Consider the following 22,612-nt stretch of genomic DNA (forward strand, 5'->3'; position numbering starts at 1 on the left):
TGGGATGCATCTTAGGCATTTATCGAGCTTATTCTTAAACACATCTAAGCTCACTCCTGATATGTTTCTTAGATGAGCTGGCAGCACATTAAATAGTCGCTGCATTATTGATGCTGGTGCGTAGTGGATTAATGTCTTGTATGCCTTCCTTAGTTTTCCTGGAATATATTTTGGCACTATTAATCTACCTCGGCTTGCTCTTTCTGATATTTTTAGCTCCATGATGTTTTCAGTAATTCCTTCTATTTGCTTCCATGCTTGTATTATCATGTAGCATTCTCTTCTCCTTTCTAGACTGTATAGTTTTAAAAATTGCAGTCTTTCCCAGTAGTCAAGGTCCTTAACTTCTTCTATTCTAGCAGTATAGGACCTTTGTACACTCTCTATTTGTGCAATATCCTTTTGGTAGTGTGGGTACCATATCACATTGCAGTACTCGAGTGTACTACGTACATATGTTTTGTAAAGCATAATCATGTGTTCAGCTTTTCTTGTTTTAAAGTGTCTGAATAACATTCCCATTTTTGCTTTACATTTAGCTAACAGTGTTGCTCTTTGGTCATTGCATAACATATTCCTATTTAACATTACACCAAGGTCTTTAATTGATTCCTTGTTTGTGATTGTCTCGTTATTAGGTCCCTTGTATGCATATACCATTCCTTCTCTGTTTCCATAATTTATTGATTTGAATTTATCGGAGTTAAATACCATCCTATTTATCTCCGCCCATTCATATATTTTGTTTAGATCTCTTTGTAGTGAGTTCCTATCTTTATCACAAGTAATTTCTCTACTTATTCTTGTGTCATCGGCGAAACTTCTCACTACAGAGTTTTCAACATCACAGTCTATGTCTGAGATCATAATAACAAACAGCAGTGCAGCTAATACCGTACCTTGTGGCACGCCAGATATTACCTGAGCTTCATCTGATTTCTCGTCATTTGCAACCACTATGTTTTCTGTTTTGCAGGAATTCTTTAACCAATTTTCCTATCTTTCCCACAATATTATGCTTTCTCATTTTTTCTCTAATATATTATGGTCTACCTTGTCAAAGGCTTTTGCAAAATCTAGAGAGATCACATCTGTGTCTTTTTCATTTATCATATTTTTGTAAATTTTTTCATAGTGTGCTATCAGTTGGGTTTGTGTACTGTTTCCGGGCACAAAACCGTGTTGACCTATATTAAGCAAATTATTTTTAACCAAATGATTCATTATTTTCTTTTTTATTACCCTCTCATACACTTTCATAATATGTGATGTTAGACTAACAGGTCTATAATTGCTTGCCTCTATAGTCTTGATCCACTTTTGAAGATAGGGGTTATATAAGCTAATTTATGTTTAACCCTTATACCCCCAAAGGACGTACTGGTACGTTTCACAAAAGCCATCCCTTTACCCACATGGACGTACCGGTACGTCCTTGCAAAAAAAATGCTATAAAAATTTGTTTGTCATATTTTTTGATAATTTTTTGAGAAAATTCAGGCATTTTCCAAGAGAATGAGACCAACCTGACCTCTCTATGACAAAAATTAAGGCTGTTAGAGCAATTTAAAAAAATATACTGCAAAATGTGCTGGGAAAAAAATATACTGCAAAATGTGGGTTGGAAATTTCCAAATACCCCGGGGGTAAAAGGGTTAACATATATCTCGCTCATATCTACACTTTGTCTTAGCAGTATTGCAAGCAGCTTCGCGATAATGTATGCAGTTTTTTTTTAACAAAATCGCTGGAACTCCATCTGGTCCGGCTGCCGATTATTTTTAATTTTGTTTATAGCCTTGACAATATCTGCTTCATTAATATCTATACAGTGAACCCTCGTTTATCGCGGTAGATAGGTTCAAAATCCGACCACGATAGCTGAAAATCCGCGAAGTAGGGACACCATATTTACGTATTTATTTAACATGTATATTCAGACTTTTAAAACCTTCCCTTTACGTAGTACTGTTAACAAACTACCCTTTAATGTACAGAACACTTAATGCATGTACAGTGAACCCTCGCTACTTCGCGGTTCGACCATCGCGGATTCACCACTTCGCGGATTTTTTCCATAACCCATATATATACAGTAATATATATATATATATATATATATATATATATATATATATATATATATATATATGTATGCATGTATTTATGTATATATGTAGGTATGTATATGTGTATACATATAAACATATATATATATATATACACACACACACACACATATATATATATATATATATATATATATATATATATATATATATATATATATATATATATATATATATATATATCTAAAGTAGGAAGATGTGATGTAGTTCTAAGGGAAAAGTATGGGAAATATGTCTGGGTAATAAGCAAAGCTCTACCTCCAGTTTGTTTCTTCATTATGATCAGAGATAAATGTAAACAAAACATTGGTTGCCATTTTTTATCGTGCTTTTTAGCGTGTTTAGGAAATGCATGATATAAAATCACCTTTAATATTTGTGCCTGTTTTAGTTTAGGGTACTGTAGTACATGCATTAAGTGTTCTGTACATTAAAGGGTAGTTTGTTAACAGAACTACGTACAAGGGAAGGTTTAAAAAGTCTGAATATACATGTTGAATAAATAGGTAAATATGGTGTCACTACTTCGCGGATTTTCACCTATCGCGGCCGCGACTGGAACCTATCTACCGCGATAAACGAGGGTTCACTGTACTACAGTACCCTAAACTAAAACAGGCACAAATATCAAAGGCGATTTTATATCATGCGTTTCCTAAACACGCCAAAAAGCACGATAAAAAATGACAACCAATGTTTTGTTTACGTTTATCTCTGATCATAATGAAGAAACAAACACATTTACACATCTGTGTATAGGTTAGTTTTTGCATCGATTATATTGATTATATGTTGATTTTGTTATTACCAATGTTTTACTTAATTTTTCTTAGGACTTCCAAATAAATGAAATGAATGCCATTTATATAATGTTTTTCTTTATGATGCCGCCTGAAACGGAAACCTTCCATTCGTTTACTGTACGCTCCATCTTCGATCGTAATAAACAAACGAATGCATTAAACGCGCATGATGAAAGTGATAAATAATGATATTAAAAGCTTTTAGTAAATATGTTATTACAAATATTATTTACTGTATCTATATAAAATCCTACATACGTAGCAAAGCAGGAAAACAATCTTTTTTTTTTTTTTTTGCCGTTTAATCAACAATAACAAACTGCCGCTAATGACCGAATGATAATTTACGAGAGAGAGAGAGAGAGAGAGAGAGAGAGAGAGAGAGAGAGAGAGAGAGAGAGAGAGATTGTTTTAAATGTAATAAACGAAAAATATGATAGGTTATAACATGTATATTCAGACTTTTAAAACCTTCCCTTTATGTAGTACTGTTAACAAACTACCCTTTAATGTACAGAACACTTAATGCATGTACTACAGTACCCTAACCTAAAACAGGCACAAATATTAAAATGTTAGAATATTAAAGTAGTATAAAAAAATAAAGATTGTTACTGTACTCACCACGAAAGAAGTTGAAGAAAAACTTGAATGATGATGGCGATGAATTTGCTGCACAGTAGAAATGATGATGATGAAGCTGATGATGTCTTCTACTATGCAGCCAATGATAGTATTTTACGTCTCTTCAGACAGAGGTGTCTTTTCCTAGGACACCTCTTCAACTTCTTCCTGGGACACTTCTTCAATTTCTTCCGAACGCATAGTAGCAGGAGGAACTGGTTCTTTTTTGCGAGGCTGTAAGAACATTGTGATCGGAAGTTGCTGCCGCTGCTTCTTTTTTCGCTCGAAGAGCATCCTGTAGGGAGTCATGTCTTCATCGATTTTGTTGCAGAATTGCATAGAACGAACCATATCCTCGTCCCACTCTTGCGACAATTCTTTCAACTCCTTCGCAAGGTTGCAGAGCTTGGCAAGCCGTTCTAATGTTAAGCCTGTTTCTTCGACATTTTCTTGGGTCTCTTCATGTGTTTCACTGTCTCCTTCACTAGCCGATTTCGTCAGGTCTTCTAGGTCTGCGTCAGTTAGCGGCTGGGAATGGCAGTCCAACAACTCGTCGACGTCTTCAGTCGTCATATCGCCAAATCCATCACCTCCAATTATCGCAGCCAACTGCACAGATTTCCGTATTGCAGAATGTTGAACCTCAGCAGGTGTAAATCCCTCGTCATTGTAAACAATCTGGGGCCACAACTTCTTCCAGCTTGCATTAACAGTAGCAGGTTTCATTTCTTTCAGTGCCTTCTGGATGTTCTGCAGGCACATGGCTATTGTGTACTTTCGCCAGTACGCCTTCAAATTGAATGTTTCATCCTCATCATCTTGGGCAGCATCCACACACGCAACGAGGTCCGCCAAGGTATTCTTCGTGTAGAGGGCCTTGAACGCCCTGATAACCCCCTGGTCCATCGGTTGAATTAATGACGTTGTGTTGGGTGGCAGAAACTCAACCTGAACGCCCTCATGCGACAGATCAGTTGTGTATCCACCAGCGTTATCCATAAGGAGAAGGATCTTAAATGGCAAGCCCTTCTCTAAGAGATATTTACTGACTTGCGGGATAAAACACTGGTGGAACCAGTTGGAGGTCAGCATCTTTGTCATCCATGCTTTTGGATTATGCATCCAGTACACGGGAAGGAGATTTTTATTTTTATTTTTCAAAGCGCGAGGATTTTTCGACTTGTAAATAAGCCCCGGCTTTAGCAAAAATCCAGCAGCATTGCCACACATCACGAGGGTAACGCGATCCTTGAATTCTTTAAAGCCAGAGGCTTTGGCTTCTTCTTTGAACAGAAAAGTTCGCAACGGCATTCTCTTCCAAAATAAGCCGGTCTCATCTATATGAAACACTTGTTCGGGCTTGTATCCACCTTCAGTGATAATGTTCTTAAATGTCTCATTCGCGTAAGTTTCAGCAGCGGTAGTGTCAGCGGAAGCAGCCTCGCCATGCAGGGAAACGCTTTTCAGGCCGAAGCATTTCTGAAACTTCGCGAACCATCCTTTGCTGGTGGAAAAACGTTGTTTCTGAGGCTGGGAATCAGTGGATGTCCCTGCTTGAGGTTCATCTAGTAAATCATCTTCGTCTTCTTCAGCATGGTCGCCATCGTCGTCTTGAGGTTCCTTTACCGCAAAATTCTCATACAAACCCAAAGCCTTGGTTCGGATGGTGTTCGTATCCAAGGCTATGTTCTTCTTCCGGCAGTCGGCAATCCAGACTGCTAAAGCACCTTCCATACGGACGATCGTTTTATCACGAGTGGTAACAACTCGCTTCGCTGACCTGCTAAAGGTGATGGCAGCCGTCTTTCTAATGTTCGCCTCGTCCTTCTTAATGTAGCGAACGGTGGATTCGTTCACTCCAAAATGGCGGGCTGCGGCCGAGTAACTTCTGCCTTCTTTCAACATATCGAGAAGTGTCACCTTCTCATCAATCGTCATCATTTTTTGGTGGCGTTTAGGCTCACTACCAGCCTTAGTAGAAGCAGAACGCTTGGGAGCCATTGTAGGGGTTAAACAGAAAGTTCAACAAAAAGTTCAACTTCAAACTGTCACGCACAGCACAGATTAAAGTTACACAGTAATGTAGCAGCATCTACCCGGCGAGAGAGCGGCAAACAAAGTGGCCGCGAGAAGATGCTGCGGATATTAGAAGCGGTCAAAACACCAATCACATGCTAGATTACAAAACTTGGGAGCTGATTCGTCATCTATCAGCACTGGAACCAATCACAGTCCGTCTTACATGCTACGTAGTAGTTACAAATTCAAATACAAGGTACTATAAACAGTATGCTTTATGTACGCTATTTTACGCTTGTTTTGTTGTAGGATATGTACGCTTATTCGAGATGTGATTTTTGCAACAAAGAATATTATTGGATGCAGTACTACGTATGTATACATACAAAAGATTCATGGAAAAGATGCACATCCATTACATTTGTAGTAGTAGCCATCAGCAGCCTTACATCATTCAAATATGACAAAGTCAGACTACATCTGATTTGCGTTTCATGTTCGATTTAATTTTACTACGTATACTGAATTATCGTATGATCACATTCTCTTTTCGTGTTTTATTTCTTTCTGTACTGAATTATATGTCATATGTAATGCAATGAACCATCAGTAAGAGCAGAAATTACTAATTATTAATGGAATTAACGAAATATTTGGGGTCTTCATGTATCGCGGCTATTTTCGAAATTTCCGGAAAATCCGCGATATATGTATATACATGCGTTATGAAAAAAATCCGCGAAGTCGTGAATCCGTGATAGTCGAACCGCAAAGTGGCAAGGGCTCACTGTATCCGTTGGATATTCAACATTTTCTTCTCTCATTTCTGTTTCATTATTCTCAATCGCAATTCTTGGCGTGAACTCACTCTTATGTTTTTCTGCTAATATGTTGCATATTTCCTTTTTTTTCATTCGTTAGCCGTCCTTCAATTCTTAGAGGGCCTATTTCTAATCTCCCTTTATTCATCTTTTTTGCATAGGAGTAAAGTACTTTGGTTTTTTTTTTTTATAGTTTGAAGTGTCCTTTCTTCTAAGTCCCTTTTTTCATTTTCTTTCGACTGTATAATCTTTTGTTCTGCATTTTTAATCTTACATTTTATTTCCATCATTTTCCACACATTTTTTTCTTTTGCAAGATTTTTCTTCCACTTTCTAATTTTCTGAAATAAGATCCTTCTGTCTCTTGGTATGCATGTCTTTTGTTTATTGTTTTTTTTTTCGGTACATATTTTTCAACATTTTTTTCCAGTATTTTGTACAGTATGTCCGTATTTACCTGTATATTATCACTTACAAATACATTTTTCCATTCTTTATTCAGTTCTTCATTTATTTCTGACCATTTTATATTCTTACTATAAAAATATTTTCCATATCCTTCCCAACGTTTTGTGCTTTGATTAATTCTGCGATCACTTGCTTTGGAATGGACTATTAATTCTATGACATTGTGGTCTGAAATTCCCGTGTTATACACTATTTCTTTAACATAATTCACCTCATTCACAAAAACTAGATCTAGGACATTTTCCTTTCTTGTTGGAATGTGGTTTATTTGTTGCATATTATGTTCTAATAGCATATCTTGAAGCTTTTCAAATTGCCTCTTATCTTCTGTGCTACTATTACTCTCTTTTTTATATGTAAACATACAACCACTTTCTTCTATCCGTTCTTTCCAATCCACGAAAGGAAAGTTAAAATCTCCGGATAGGAGTATATTCCAGTCTTTATGGTTTCTACATATATCATCTATTTTTTTCTATTATTATGTCACTCCTTAGTATTTGGGGGTCTGTAAACTACAATATTCACTAGTTTTTCAAATTCAAATTCTACCGCAATCAATTCACATTCTGTGTTGCTGTATTTTTCACAGACTTTTCCTTGATTTATGTCTTTTCCATGTATTGCGGTTTCCCCTTAATTCCTATTTGTTCTGTCTGATCTATAAGTTTTGAAACCCTTTATCTGGTTATCACTGCCAGTCTCTTGAGAATACCATGTTTCACTTATATTTAATATATCTATTTTTTCAATTTGGGTCAGCTCTTCTAAGAACTCTAATTTCCTTTTAGAGTTACTCGTGACTAAACCCTGTGCATTCATAACTTTTATGGTTTGTGTTTCATCCCCTTTATTCAATGGTAATAATATGGATTCTCCCATGCTTCCTTCCTCTTCTGATATGATGTTCTTTTCTTCATTTCCAGGAATTCTGCCATTAAAAAATCCAACTTTTCTATTATATTTGCTCTTTTGCCTTCATATTTATTTTTGTGTGTATACCTGCAATTATCCCCATATCTGCACCAACCCCTGGCATTATAGATGCATTCTTTGTAGTTGGGCTCTAAATGTGCAAAATTGGGTTGAAAGGCCTCATATCTTGGGGCCTTTGGTGCATAGCGCGGTATGTACGCGGCCTACTTTTTTGTTTCTTTTTTTTTGTTTCATTTTTCTTTTCAGTTTGCTGAGTTTTCTTACTTTCATTCATGGTTGCAGGATGCATATATCGACATTTTTTGTTGAAACTGCATCCTTTTCCTTCTTTTAGGTTTTTGCATATTTTTGGATGGAGATCTCTGCATTCGTCTCCATATCCGTCTAAATACGCACATTTACCATATATTTCATAATTATGACATATCTTTGGATGCCAAATCTGCAATTCCCTCTTTTCAGTAGATTGCAGACTACTGTATATCTTTCTTTTCTTTTTTTCTTGTTCTTGCTCTTCCCTAAAAGTATGTAGGTCCGGGTAGAGTCTCTTGGGTCTATTATTTGTTTCCATCTGATAATTTATTTCTTCGTAAGTATGTTGTTGGATGGCATCATAAGTTATATCATTGATTTCCTCTGCATCCTTACACATATCCTGTTCAATTTTCTCTTTTGGTTCTTCTCCTTCTGCTTCTTCTTCTTCCTCTTCTTTATCTTCAACTATTTGCTGATTTAGTCTCGACTTAATTATATTTTCTATTCAGACTAAGCATGTTGAGCAGAATAACTGTCTCTCTATTTTTTATTTTTTGCTGTCTTTCAGCACATGTAGGGTGTGTTGGAACATGGCAGGCATCACAGTTTCTAATCAGTTGTTGAGGATTATTAATGGAATACCATATCTTACATGTATTACACCATTTTGGCATTCTCTTTCCCCCAGAGAGAGAGAGAGAGAGAGAGAGAGAGAGAGAGAGAGAGAGAGAGAGAGAGAGAGAGAGAGAGAGAGAGAGAGAGAGAAAATGCTTAATATATTATATACCCTATGACTTGCAGTTTGATTGAAAATCTTTGATGTTCCTAAGCCATTTATTTTTTCTTGTTTATTTTCAGGAAACTTGAAAATATCAACTTTGATACCTTGTTATAATTTCCCTTACATTTAGGTACATAACGCTTGAACGGCATTGTACTGTTGTTTGGGGTAGAAAGCAACACAAAAACAGGCCATGATTCACCAAACACTGCAACTGTTTAACAATTAGCAATTACTTTTTACTCTTAAATCTTTTTCAAATTCTATAAAAGTCCTTCAGTATGTTCTCAAATAGTCTCCTTGAATTCCCCATTATTTGTATCTATTTTCTATAATTTTAAGTTGGAAAAGTATGTCTACAAGTGGTGTGTCCACTCACATTACATGATCTAGGTAAACCAATGGGCCTATTTTTACAGCCTATATTTGCCACATATCAGAATTTTAAAATGTCCCAGAGCAGAGGCCTTCCCTTATAGGGGCTACAGTTCTACCCAGTAAGAGGTAGAAGCCCTAAGCTCAAGGGTGGAACTTGGCCTTTCAAAGTGGCTAGTGCTTTGATGTGACCGAAGGACATGATGGTGGGGGGGTGAGAGCTGTAAACAGCCGCCTAACAACCCCATCGTCTACCTCCAAAATGTTACACTCCAAAGGGCTAAAATGTAGTAAAGAAGACTCTCATACCTGTTTAAGGTAACCTCTCAGCGGTGACCATTAAGGTGAACGTCTCCTTTCCCGCAGGTGGGAAGTACGATCGACACCTGTTTCCAATGTGGCAAGATAATTCTGCGAACAAAAACACTGTCCCACAATGGTAGGTGAAGGGCATCTATCCTACGAGTGGGAAGTGTTTGAGGAATTCCACCAAAGGAACCCTCCGAGGAGGGGCAGCCGCTGTTGGTACACCAGCTAAGGACACAAGATACTCCTTCAGTGCTATACCGCCAGTGTGTTGGAGGGGGAAAGATCAATAGAACCCTAACTTGTATCCCTCGCCGAAGACACTCAAGGAGGCATTCCTTACAAGGAGAGACTGGTAGCCCCAAGGAGGGCCACAGTTGATGTACAGAACAAGTGGAGAGATTCCCCTGCAGAGGAAGTCTGAGTTGCTTCTCTAAGGGGAGCAACCAAGATTTCAGCCGCACAGGGATGTCCAAGAATCAAATCTCTCCACTCTTACTCGAATGATTCCAAGAGGGCTGGTCCGGGCAGAGTCTGAGTGACGGCATCGAGCCGCTGGAGTAAGATGGCAGATTCTGGAGTAAGAGAGCAAGGTTTCTTCGATTTGGAGGATGAACCCAAAGGTGAAGAATCTCTCTTTGCCTTCCTCTTCCAGCATCTACTAAATTGCTGCCACTGGGAAGAAGGCCACTCCCTACACGTTACATGGAGACTCCTGTGTACAGGCGTGTCCTCTGCATGTAGGACAAAATACATGAGGATCATTCTCCAGCCCTAACAAGAAGGTGTCGCATTGGCACTCTTCTGTGCCTGGACAAACTGGCATTCTTAAAGGCATGCACACACTCTTTCATACATGAGAAAAGGGAATGTTTTAATATATCAGGCCAGTTGGTTTATTATTAATGGTTAAACCGAGTCAAGCATAAGAAAACTGACGTCCGTTCTTTTCCGAGCCGACATAGAATGTGGCTTATGTTGGTGACTGCGTGTGTGAGCTGGGTGGTTGGTCTACCCCTCCCACCAACTAGCTAAAAATTTTATGGCCAATTTCAGGTGTCGCCAAAATATATCTTCATAGTAAAGAGCTGAAAGGTTTGTACTTCGTGCCGGAACAAACTGATCTTTACTAACCATTTATAAGTTTGTTGTCTAACATCGTTCGTTGATATGTTCCTGCATTCAAGTCTCCCAGTACAGTCATGAGCTCCTGAACTCTAGCTGTGAATCCAGCTAGTCTTGTCAATTCTCTTCCAGCTAAGACAAGTCTCCCAATAGCTTCTGCAAGTTTCACTAACATTCTTCCACTCCTATAATAATCCTGCAATTATGTGATTTTGTACAAATATCTAAATAAAGTCAATAATACTATACTTCACAGAAAATCATCTTAATTTCATGAAAATTACCAAACTTTTTTTTTTTGTTGAGGTGCTAAATAGTGAAGAAAAACCCAACTTGTTCATTCTTCCTCAGAACTGAAAATCTTTTCATCACAGCTTGGTGACAGAAACAGGGTCTTCTACAACCTTATGTCAACATCAATATAAAAAAATAAGCAGTTTGCAAATCCCAACATAATTAATACTCTAATTCAATAAAAGCACAAAAATTCTATTAAAATTAAAGTTTTTTGTCTCTAACACCAACTCAATGCCCCTATTTACAGATAAAGTCGCAATCATAAAACTGTGCCGTTCTCTTATACACCACTTTATTTCTTAAAAGAGTATACTTCCTACAATCATGTATATCTAAGCATAAAAAAAGATATCTTATAAAACAAAAGAAATATAAAATCTTTATCACATGTTGGTAAATCCTTTCAACCTGACTACCATAAATGTTGAACAATTCAAAATACATAAACTAGAAAAAATTAAATCAATCCACAAAATTCAATTAATTCAAATCTAAATCTAAAAGATAAAAAAATGTGAACATTCATGAAAATGTCCAAAGTCTTTAAATTTCATTTCATATCAGTTATTATTTGGAGAAATGACAAAGCAAAAAATAAAAATAACTAACCTGCATCCGTGTTTTGTACTCGGCACTGGCAAGTTTTGATGCAGTTAGATATGGATATGCCACAACAGTGAACCCCACACATGTTGCCAAATCTAAGAAAAGGAAAAACATTATTAATTACCTCTATGATACACAAACTTTCTTGTTAGTTTATTAAATCATAACAACTTACAATCATTAACCATTTGATTCAAGTAACAATACATACATACATATACCAAGGCACCTCCCCAATTTTGGGGGGTAGCCAACACAAACAAATGAAACAAAGAGGGGACCTCTCCTCTACATTCCTCCCAGCCTGCCAAGGGACTCAACCAAGTTCGGCTGGTACTCCTAGGGTGCCACAGCCCACCCTCCCCTTGTTATCCACCGCAGATGAAGCTTCATAACGTTGAATCCCCTACTACTGCTGCTGCTAACCCCCCCCCCCCCCCCCCCCCCGGGGTTATCTAAGGCACCGGAGGAACCAGCAGGGCCTACCGGAACTGCGTCACAATCGCTCGCCATTCATTCCTATTTCTAGCACGCTCTCCTGCCTCTCTCACATCTATCCTCCTATCACCCAGAGCTTTCTTCACTCCATCCATCCACCAAAACCTTGGCATTCCTCTTGTACTTCTCCCATCAACTCTTGCATTCATCACCTTCTTTAGCAGACAGCCATTTTCCATTCTCTCAACATGGCCAAACCACCTCAACATATCCACTCTAGCTGCTAACTCATTTCTTACACCCGTTCTCACCCTCATTACTTACATTCAATTTCTGTCTCTCCATCACTTTCATTCCCCACAACTCTGATCCATACATCACAGTTGGTACAATCACTTTCTCATAGAGAACTCTCTACATTCATGTCCAACCCACTATTTTTTACCACTCCCTTAACTGCCCCCAACACTTTGCATCCTTCATTCACTCTCTGGCGTTCATCTGCTTCCACTCCACCATTTGCTGCAACAACAGACCCCAAGTACTTAAACTGATCCACCTCCTCAAGTAACTCTCCATTCAGCATGACATTCAACCTCGCACCACCTTCCCTTCTCGTACATCTCATAACCTTACTCTTACCCACATTAACTCTCAACTTCCTTCTCTTACACAACAGTTTCATTAAAATTCAGACTTTAGCAATGAAACCATTAGTATATAGTGAACAGATATGAACTGTAATTATAAACAGCATACTGTCAAAGCATTCTTTGAAATTTACAAATAAAACTATTCATATATTGTACAGCTATCCCTCGATGTTTACAAATTAAAAGTTTGCGAATTTTAGTTATCTTTAATAATTTTTTTTTTTTTTAATTCTCGCAGCATGTTTTTTGTTATGATTTGTGCTCATTGCAGGGTTCTTGCTTCTGTGGTTCTTCTCCCTTGTCAAATAATGCCACTTCCAGGGGATAATCTGTCTGTCTTGCTGCATCTGCCATTTAGTAAGCATCTCTGGGATTTTGTCTCACAAACATATTTATTTTATATTCTTGCTATGGACCTGAGAGAGTTTTTTTAATCCTTTTAAGTTACACCTAAGGAGGCAAAGGAGATGACTTTGGAACAAATTGTGGAGGTACTTGGTAACTGCAAGGAAGGGTTGTCTGATTTTCAATGATTGAAATTTAATTTTATTAATTTTTTTTTCTTTTGTCTTATAAAAATCACATTTGTACAAACTAGATTCTAGTGCACTTTATAAAATATGTATGTATGACTTTAAATACAATTCTAATAATTTGTTTCCCATGGTATACATTAATCTTGTATGTAAATACCATAAATCACCTTATCTGGCCTGGCTTTATCTAGAAGTTTGCCAGCCTACATCCACTCTATAGTGACAACATGAACTTGCTGCCTGTGTACTAGATATAGAACAAAAGGTGTGGGGGACGAGAGACCTCCTCTTCATTAGTTCCATCATTGCCTTTTGCCAGAGGTTGAGCAATACCTGCAGAATGAAAGTTAGGATTTAATGCCCTGCTTTTATACTTGACAATGCTCCAGAACAACCAACCTTCATCCAGGTACTTCATAACAACATGGAAGTGATGTTCTTTCTGCCAAACACATCATCACTCATCCAGTGGACCAGAGATTTGTGAACAAACAGTAAGGCCCATTACAGTAAAAGTGTGATGGCACCAATGCCAAACATCCATGGACAACAATAACACACATCAAGTAAAGATGTACTGAAAGGCTTTCAATATTACAGGCTACCTCTCTGTCATTCAAAAATTGTTCAACGATGTCCAATCCTAAATGTGATTGCTTGCTGCTGAGGTCTGAGTGTGGGAAGGTCTTGGCAGGATTCATTCCTGATGAGGCATTCAGACAGACAGTCAAGCATATCACAGCCTCAACACAGAGTATGACAGCCAAGGGCTTCCAGGAAGTAGTTGAGGATGATGTCTTGGAGTTCTTTGATGGGCAGGAAATGGAGCTGACTAAGGAGGACCTTGATATACAAATGATCAAATCTTGCAGATCCTAGATCATTTGAGATGACTTTTTCATCACATAACATAATTTTCAAGGGTTGTATAACCTACCTAATACACAGAAATCAGTGGGCTATTTAATTTCAAAGTAAGGAAATGCTTTAACTTGTTGGGTTAATGCAATGTTCCATACGTTACAGACCATCCCATCCAACTACAGATCCCAGTTGTTGGACCCGTGTGCGAATATTACCATATCATCTTAAAGAGCACACTCAGGTGCCATAAGAACTTATATAAATACAATATAAAGATAAAATAATATTAATATAATATGGATAATATAAAGTGTGCAAAGAAGGAGCCCAGATCATGACGGGGTCAAATGTGTAAGCTAGTGTAGAATGTCAAATCACATAAGCATTCGTTATTAAAAAGTGAATACGCTAAGAACACTGCCTCAATGTGCACCAGAAATCATATTCCTGTAGTCACTACAGTATCCATCAATAATTATTTATAATTTAAAAGTTGAAAATTAAAAAATAACATGAGATGATCTCCTACATCTAAGTTTAAAAACAAGAACCTCATTGGGAACATAGTCAATAACAGCACTAATCAAGACAAGTCATACAAATATCCTGACCAAATTCAAGGGATTTCTGTGCAACACTGGAAATATAATTTTCAATTCCACCTAAAGTTGAGGCTTCACTCTTTATTCAAAGGAATAAAACCAAAAATCTATAATTCTTTACCTCGTTTAGATTTATTTGTAAAAACTTACATTTAGCAATGATGTTATCAATGAAGCCCATGTTGAACCGAAAGGAGATAAATTTGCGAAGATGCTGAACCTACAAAAATTGAAAACACATGAACAGAACAGGTATGAACAAAAACTTTTTAATAATAATATCTACACAAATGGTATATTTGACATACAGTACAGTACTTTGACTCTCCTTTTATTATCATATTCACCACAAAAACTATCAATAACTTGAGCCTCCTTAAATATTGTACATTACACTAGAGAATAGAGGAGAAAGAAGACAAAACCTATGATGGTCTTCCATCACATGAATAAAATAGTGATGACTACTCATTTTTTGGATACTTACCAGTCTTCCAAAGGATGAGTCGATATTTTTTTTCTCTCGTATATTTCCTTGATAAAATGCAACCTCTTCTGAGTTCGTAATCAGGCGAGAGTTAACGAACCGGAACTCCCCTTCCAAGCGTTGTTCAGTTACAGTAAACTTACTAATAGGTCGTCGAAGATGAGTAAGAACTGAACCCGACAAGATGAGATACAGGATCATAACACTAGGTGCCTGTGATGTAAAAATGTTTTAAATGAAAATTTGAAAATTAAAAATTCATACAAAGCAGGCAGAGACAAAATAAATACAATAAATATGAAATCATGGTGAGGGGTAGATGGTTTGGGCATGCTCTTCACGCTCCCCAAGAGAGATTAGTTCACCTAAATTTCTATTGGGCTCCACAAGGCACTAGAAGAATTGGAAGACCCAGGTCTACATAGTTGAGGACTATGTAGCGTGAAGTAGGAGATGATGAATGTAAAAGTATTGAATTAAAAGCTCAAGATAGAGACGACTGGCAAAATCTAACTGAGGCACTTTGCGTCAATAGGAGATGATGATGATGATGATGATGATGATGATGATGATGATGATGATGATGATGATGAAAGCTTAATGCAAACTATTATAAGAGAAAAGGAGGCAGACACAAAAAGGAATTTTAACATAGGAAAAATCTACTGGGTGAGACAGCCATGTCATCCTGATGGAAGTTCCTCTAGGCAGCTTCTGCTTGGGATATTTCCTGCGAGTGATATACCAGGGAATTTTACCTATAGAGGTATCACAGAGTTCTAACCCCTGGAGCGAATATCCCGAGAGATATCGTGTAATAGGGACGTGTTTAAAACAACCTCGGCTATCCTTCCTCGAATAGCGTTAACCTTGTCTCGAAGGATATGGGATAGGATTGGATACGTGGGAGAGTCGTTACGACTCTGATCCCAGTGTGTTACTGTAAACATGTTTGTTGGTTCGCCATTACAGCAACAGCCATCGTATGGAGCATGGCCTCGCACTAAGAATGGGGGGGGGGGTGAAAAGTAACAGGCGGGTCCATCAGGATAACAGCTATCTCACCCAAAAGTAGATTTTTCCTGTCAAAATCCCTTTTTTTTGGCTTGAGCCATGTCGTTCTGATGGAAGTGTACCAAAGAAATAAAATTCTCAGTTATGGAAATTTAGAATTTTAACCACATACATACTCTATAGTCAACCACACTAATTATAGAAGATTGAAAATCTTTCTATGAATAGTGTCTTTTATGATAGTTTGTTTATGCTTTCAAATATAGCAATTTGGGACAACAGTCGAACTCTATGAATGTACTATGTAAGTTTTTGTAAACTGTATCGAAACCTTACAGTTATCATCGCAGCCCCACTCACTATGATTATGTATCTTTTTGTAAACACATATTAACCAAGCAATAGTTAATAAAAAAGGAGGGTTGAAACATAGAGGTACACTACTTTATATTTAAGAACAGTAGGTCCATATAAAGGCAACACATTAAGTACAATCTTTTATTATTTCCAAAAGCATATAAAAGTAGCAAAATTGGTGCAACAATAATCAAATTTTTTACAATAGATGTTTACCCCAGTAAAATCTCAAATAATAATAACATCATTCCATATGATACATACATACATATACCAAGGCACTTCCCCTAATTTTGAGGTTAGCCGACAACAAAAAAATGAAACAAAAAAGGGGACTTTTCCTCTCTACGTTCCTCCCAGCCTGACAAGGGACTCAACCAAGTTCGGCTGGTACTGCTAGGGTGCCACAGCCCACCCTCCCCTTGTTATCCACCGCAGATGAAGCTTCATAACGCTGAATCCCCTACTGCTGCTACCTCCGCAGTCATCCAAGGCACCAGAGGAACCAGCAGGGCCTAACGGAACTGCGTCACGATCGCTCGCCATTCATTCCTATTTCTAGCACGCTCTCTTGCCTCTCTCACATCTATCCTCCTATCACCCAGAGCTTTCTTCACTCCATCCATCCACCAAAACCTTGGCCTTCCTCTTGTACTTCTCCCATCAACTCTTGCATTCATTACCTTCTTTAGCAGACAGCCATTTTCCATTCTCTCAACATGGCCAAACCACCTCAACACATTCATATCCACTCTAGCTGCTAACTCATTTCTTACACCCGTTCTCACCCTCACTACTTCGTTCCTAACCCTATCTACTCGAGATACACCAGCCATACCCCTCAGACACTTCATCTCAAACACATTCAATTTCTGTCTCTCCATCACTTTCATTCCCCACAACTCCGATCCATACATCACAGTTGGTACAATCACTTTCTCATACAGAACTCTCTTTACATTCATGTCCAACCCACTATTTTTTACCACTCCCTTAACTGCCCCCAACACTTTTCATCCTTCATTCACTCTCTGACGTACACCTGCTTCCACTCCACCATTTGCTGCAACAACAGACCCCAAGTACTTAAACTGATCCACCTCCTCAAGTAACTCTCCATTCAACATGACATTCAACCTCGCACCACCTTCCCTTCTCGTACATCTCATAACCTTACTCTTACCCACATTAACTCTCAACCTCCTCCTCTCACACACCCTTCCAAATTCTGTCACTAATCGGCCAAGCTTCTCTTCCGCGTCTGCAACTAGTACAGTATCATCCGCAAACAACAACTGATTTACCTCCCATTCATGGTCATTCTCGTCTACCAGTTTCCGTATAATAAAGAAAAGATATCACCTTTTGATTCAATATAAACAAAGTTTATCACACACTGCAAATTAGAAGAACATTCAACCTGCACTAAGCACACTGTAAAAGTCCCATTTTATACAGTCCATAAGAGTCCATGCACAACACTAAGAAGCTAGTTTAATTGATTGATTGATTGAAAGTTTTCTGGCATCCTGACATCTAAGGTCATTGATGCCAATAGCATTTATTGTATATGAAAAATAAGAGAATTCAATTAAAACCATAAAAGTTAAGAAGTCATTATAATAGTTAAATAGTTTTCTGAAGACCTGCTTCTGAAATAAATCTAAAAATGCCGCTCGCATAGTAGGACACATCATGTCCAAGAATCTTGGCAAGGATGAACCTGCCATCCTCACCTCGAGCCTCAAACAGAGATCTATTTCTTAAGTTATTAAAGTTAGGGCATTCGGTCAACAAATGCCTCACTGTTAAAGGATTAAACAGTCCTCGCAATACGGTTGGTGTTGGCCCTTCAGCAGAAACTCGTGTCTCAACTGTGTGTGACCAATACGGAGACGACAAAGAGTCGTCTCCCATTTTCGGGGTATCATGTTATACCTCCAAGGTGATATGATATTTGTTACTTCCCTCATTTTATTGCCATCTAGACTATCCCAGTGCTGTTGCCATTTATTACAAACCAATTTCTTGATGTAAGGTAAGAAATCATTACAGGGAATGGGATACCTCCTTGGTAGCAACTCAGATGCTGCATTCTTCGCCAGTAAATCTGCCTTCTCATTCCCAGACACACCTACATGTGCTGGAACCCAACAAAATCGAACTGTTATACCTCTCCGTCCAATAATAAAGAGCCATTCTAAAATCTTTAAAAATAGAGGGTTACTAGAATTAAAAACTTCTAAATCTTGAAGAACACTCCTTGCATCACTAAAAATTGTAAAATTACCCTCCTTTTCCAAAGCTATTTTCTCAATAACAGTTAGTATGCCATACAGTTCGGCAGTAAATATGGAAGCTGTTATAGGAAGTGCACCTCTACAATTAAAATCATTACTATGTACTCCAAATCCAACACCAGCATCAGATTTGGAGCCATCAGTATATATAAAAGTCGATTCCCTATGTTCTGCAACATGTTCCATAAAAAGAGACCTGGATTCTAAGTCAGTCATATTCTTCTTAACTCCAATAAAGTATTTACAAAAAGATACGTCAGGTAATTTCCATAGAGGCGTTGATGATACCTTGAATGGAAGCACCTTAATTCTTATTACAGTATATCCAGATTGTTTAATAATTGTTTCACCCGAAACCCACAAGGTTGAGGAGACTTTGGGTGCAACTCAAAGTATGTTGAGTGCCTTACAAGCCTTGCAGTCTGAAAGGCTGAAGAATTAGGGAGTCTTTAGTAGGGAGTCTTTGCAATCTAAACCAATACCGAATAATAGAGGGCATTCAGTAAAGGTCTAGAGGCAACTCCACAGCATCAACAAGGAGAAAATGGTTGAGGTTCTAAACGCTCCTGTGGACAATCTAATACTAGCATGATGTATAGAATCTAATATTTTTAACTGGCTTGGGGTGGCTGAGGAGTATATTTCGCATCCATAACTAATTTTGGAAAAAATCAAGGCCTTGTATAATTTTAGAATAGTACAGTGATGCCTCAGGATACGAAAGTAATCCGTTCAGGATGCGGTTTCGTATCCTGATATTTTCATATCCTGAGTCGCGTTTTACATGTAAATAGCCTAATCCGTTCCAAGCCTTACAAAAAGTCACCTTTTCTTTCATAAACACGCTAAACTGTAGTAATAAACATGCAATGCAGCCATTTCTATCATTCAATAATTAACACAACCGTTAAAAACAGCCTAATCCATTCCAGAAACCACTATGAGATTATTCAATAATGTAGTTATAGCCAAGTTATCCCCCCCAAGCCCAAAGAAAACGGTCCGTTTTCTTTACTACTGTATAAAAGTTACGGTACTGTATGTACGTAAAGCATTTAGATCAGTGAAGGTGTATTGTTACCTGTACGTACACCTAAATTAAGGATTGATACCTGTACACTCTGAAAAAAAGGTTACAGTTAATTAGTGTAACAAAAAAGTTGAAACTTACCTTTTGATTGAGACGATGTCCAATAGCGAAGTCGCGGCAGAGGAGGATGGCATAAGGCAGAAAACGTAACAAGTGACAGACTACATACAGTAATTTACACACTTAACACATTAACACTTAAACTTTACGAAATAAAAAACTGGCAGAAATAATTAACACTTAACATTACGTATGGAAAACTATAAAATGAAAGAAAAAATTACTTTAACACTTAACGGTAACATAAAACTTAAAATTCAATTTTTTTTTTTTGCTTTTTTATAACTTTACGTTTTTCATATTTTCTAAATCTCTTCTACTTTTTCATCACTTTCTTTTTTCTGTTTCTTTTCTTTACTTTCACCTTCTACTTCTTCATCACTTTCTTTTTTCTGTTTCTTTTCTTTACTTTCACCTTCTAATTCTTCATCCCTTCCTCTTTTCTGTTTCTTTTCTTCACTTTCACCTTCGTCTTAGCCTACTAATACCGCTGGCCTCTTTAATAAGAAACTATCCATTGAAGCTTGTTTCTGCCTACTTTTCAACACATTTCTAAAATGCGTTAGGCAAACGTCATTGCAGTGTTGAAGCGCACGGTTGGTATAAACTTTTTCTGGATGTTCCTTTTCGACGTAGTCTGCCATTTTATGGAAACATGCAAGAATTTCCTTGATGTCTGCCGTTTTCAAAGGTGCAACATCCTCCTCGTCACCGCTAGAGAACTGCTCTTGAACATCACTCACTTGCATCGTCTCCAACTCCTTCAGGTCGTCCGTCGTCAACTCCTCGTGGTGCTCCTCGATAAGTTCATCTATATCCTCCGCGCTAACTTCCAGCCCCATGGACGTACCAAGATGTACGATGTCAGCCACCTCAGACTGCTGAATTGGTTCAGGATCGTCAACGATCTCTGCTTCGCCTCCAGGCTTCCCGAACCCCTCGAAGTCTCGTGCAGAGACAGCATCATGCCACAGCTTCCTCCAAAATGAGTTTAGGGTACGCCTCGAAACTTCCTGCCAAGCGAGATCGATGAGTTTGAGGCATATCACGATGTTAAAGTGATCTTTCCAAAATTCACGCAGAGTGAGGTTTGTACTCTCTGTGACTTGGAAACATCTCTTGAAGAGATGCTTCGTGTACAATTTTTAAAAATTAGAAATAACTTGCTGGTCCATGGGCTGGAGGAGAGGGGTGGTGTTAGGCGGTAGATACAGGACCTTTATGAAGGAATACTCGGCCAGAAGATATTCCTCGAGGCCAGGAGGGTGAGCTGGAGCATTGTCCAACACCAGCAGACATTTCATAGGGAGGCGCTTTTCTTCCAAATATTTTCAGACAGTCGGACCGAAGCAGACATTCACCCAATCAATGAACAGTTGCCTCGTTACCCAGGCTTTTGCATTCGCCTTCCACATCACGGGAAGGTTCTCCTTGATGACTTTGTGGGCTTTGAAGGCTCGGGGATTTTCTGAATGGTACACCAGCAGGGGCTTTATCTTGCAGTCCCCACTGGCGTTTGCACAAAAAGCAAGGGTAAGCCTGTCCTTCATAGGCTTATGTCCGGGTAGCCTCTTCTCCTCCGCCGTGATGAACGTCCGACGAGGCATTTTCTTCCAGAAAAGTCCAGTTTCGTCGCAATTGAAAACTTGCTGCGAACTGTAGCCTTCCTGCAGAGTCAACTCGTCGAACGTTTTAACAAAGGCTTCGGCGGCCTTCGTGTCCGAGCTGGCTGCCTCCCCATGCCGTACCACTGAATGGATGCCAGTCCTTTTCTTGAACTTCTCGAACCACCCACGAGAAGCCTTGAACTCTGGGGGTTCCTGCTGGGATGTTCCTTTTCCTGCTCCTTCTTCGGCCTGAGCATGCATGAGATCACCGAAAATGGCGGAGGCCTTCTGGCAAATTGTAGTCTCAGTGATGGTGTCTCCTGAGATCTCTTTGTCCTTGATCCACACAAGAAGCAGCCTCTCCATCTCGTCATGCACATGGGTTCTCTTGTTGGAGAAAATAGTGACGCCCTTAGAAGGTGTCGCTGCTTTTATGGCCGCCTTCTGCTTCAGGATGGTGCCTATCGTAGATGGATTCCGGCCATACTCCTTGGCGATCGCACTTAAACGCATGCCAGACTCGTACTTTTTAACGATTTCAAGTTTCGTCTCCATCGAGAGCATCGTCTTCTTCTTCTTTCCTTCGGCAACATTCTTGGGACCCATGGCTACAGTAATACGTAATATAATACACTACGTAACGTTATATACAGTCTATGTATAGTAAACACTAATACAGTACAGTGCACAGTAACGAATGTTTATTAACGATAACACGTGGCGTACGAATGTACTGTATATTAACACTAAGTCAAACAAGCGAAAGCACACAATGTTTGTTAACGATACCGCGGTCGGAACGAAAAGAGAGAGAGAGAGATGAACGCCCGTGCGTAGGCAAGCTGAGATAGTTGCCGACCAATAGGAAAGCAGGATCTTATGGCGTCAGCTAGCATCTGAGTAGGGAGATAACCAATGGGTGAGCGGGAGGCTGTAAGTGAGTCTACCCAAGTTCAAAGTCAGGCGGCGCGCACTTTTTAAAATTACTCTCGGCAAAGAGTTGGGATCTCGTAAGGTTTTCGTATCCTGAAATTTTATCCGTATCCTGGGGCATAAAAA

At 38.6% G+C, this 22,612-nt stretch overlaps 1 protein-coding gene across 5 annotated transcripts in view; it reads right to left on the minus strand.

Annotated features, from left to right (window-relative positions):
• Abcd3 (ATP binding cassette subfamily D member Pmp70) overlaps nucleotides 1–22,612 on the minus strand; it is a 367,264-nt gene that overhangs the window by 102,741 nt on the left and 241,911 nt on the right. For all 5 annotated transcript variants that reach the window (XM_068346001.1, XM_068346000.1, XM_068346002.1 and 2 more), the window contains exons 8-11: nucleotides 15,126–15,338; nucleotides 14,789–14,858; nucleotides 11,549–11,640; nucleotides 10,652–10,838 (exon numbers count right to left, since the gene is read on the minus strand). In XM_068346001.1, the coding sequence (XP_068202102.1) occupies nucleotides 10,652–10,838; nucleotides 11,549–11,640; nucleotides 14,789–14,858; nucleotides 15,126–15,338 (562 nt within the window). The remainder of the gene's footprint in view (nucleotides 1–10,651; nucleotides 10,839–11,548; nucleotides 11,641–14,788; nucleotides 14,859–15,125; nucleotides 15,339–22,612) is intronic.

The sequence above is a fragment of the Palaemon carinicauda genome, chromosome 22 (genome assembly GCF_036898095.1).
Source record: "Palaemon carinicauda isolate YSFRI2023 chromosome 22, ASM3689809v2, whole genome shotgun sequence".
Classification (NCBI taxonomy): Eukaryota; Metazoa; Arthropoda; class Malacostraca; order Decapoda; family Palaemonidae; genus Palaemon; species Palaemon carinicauda.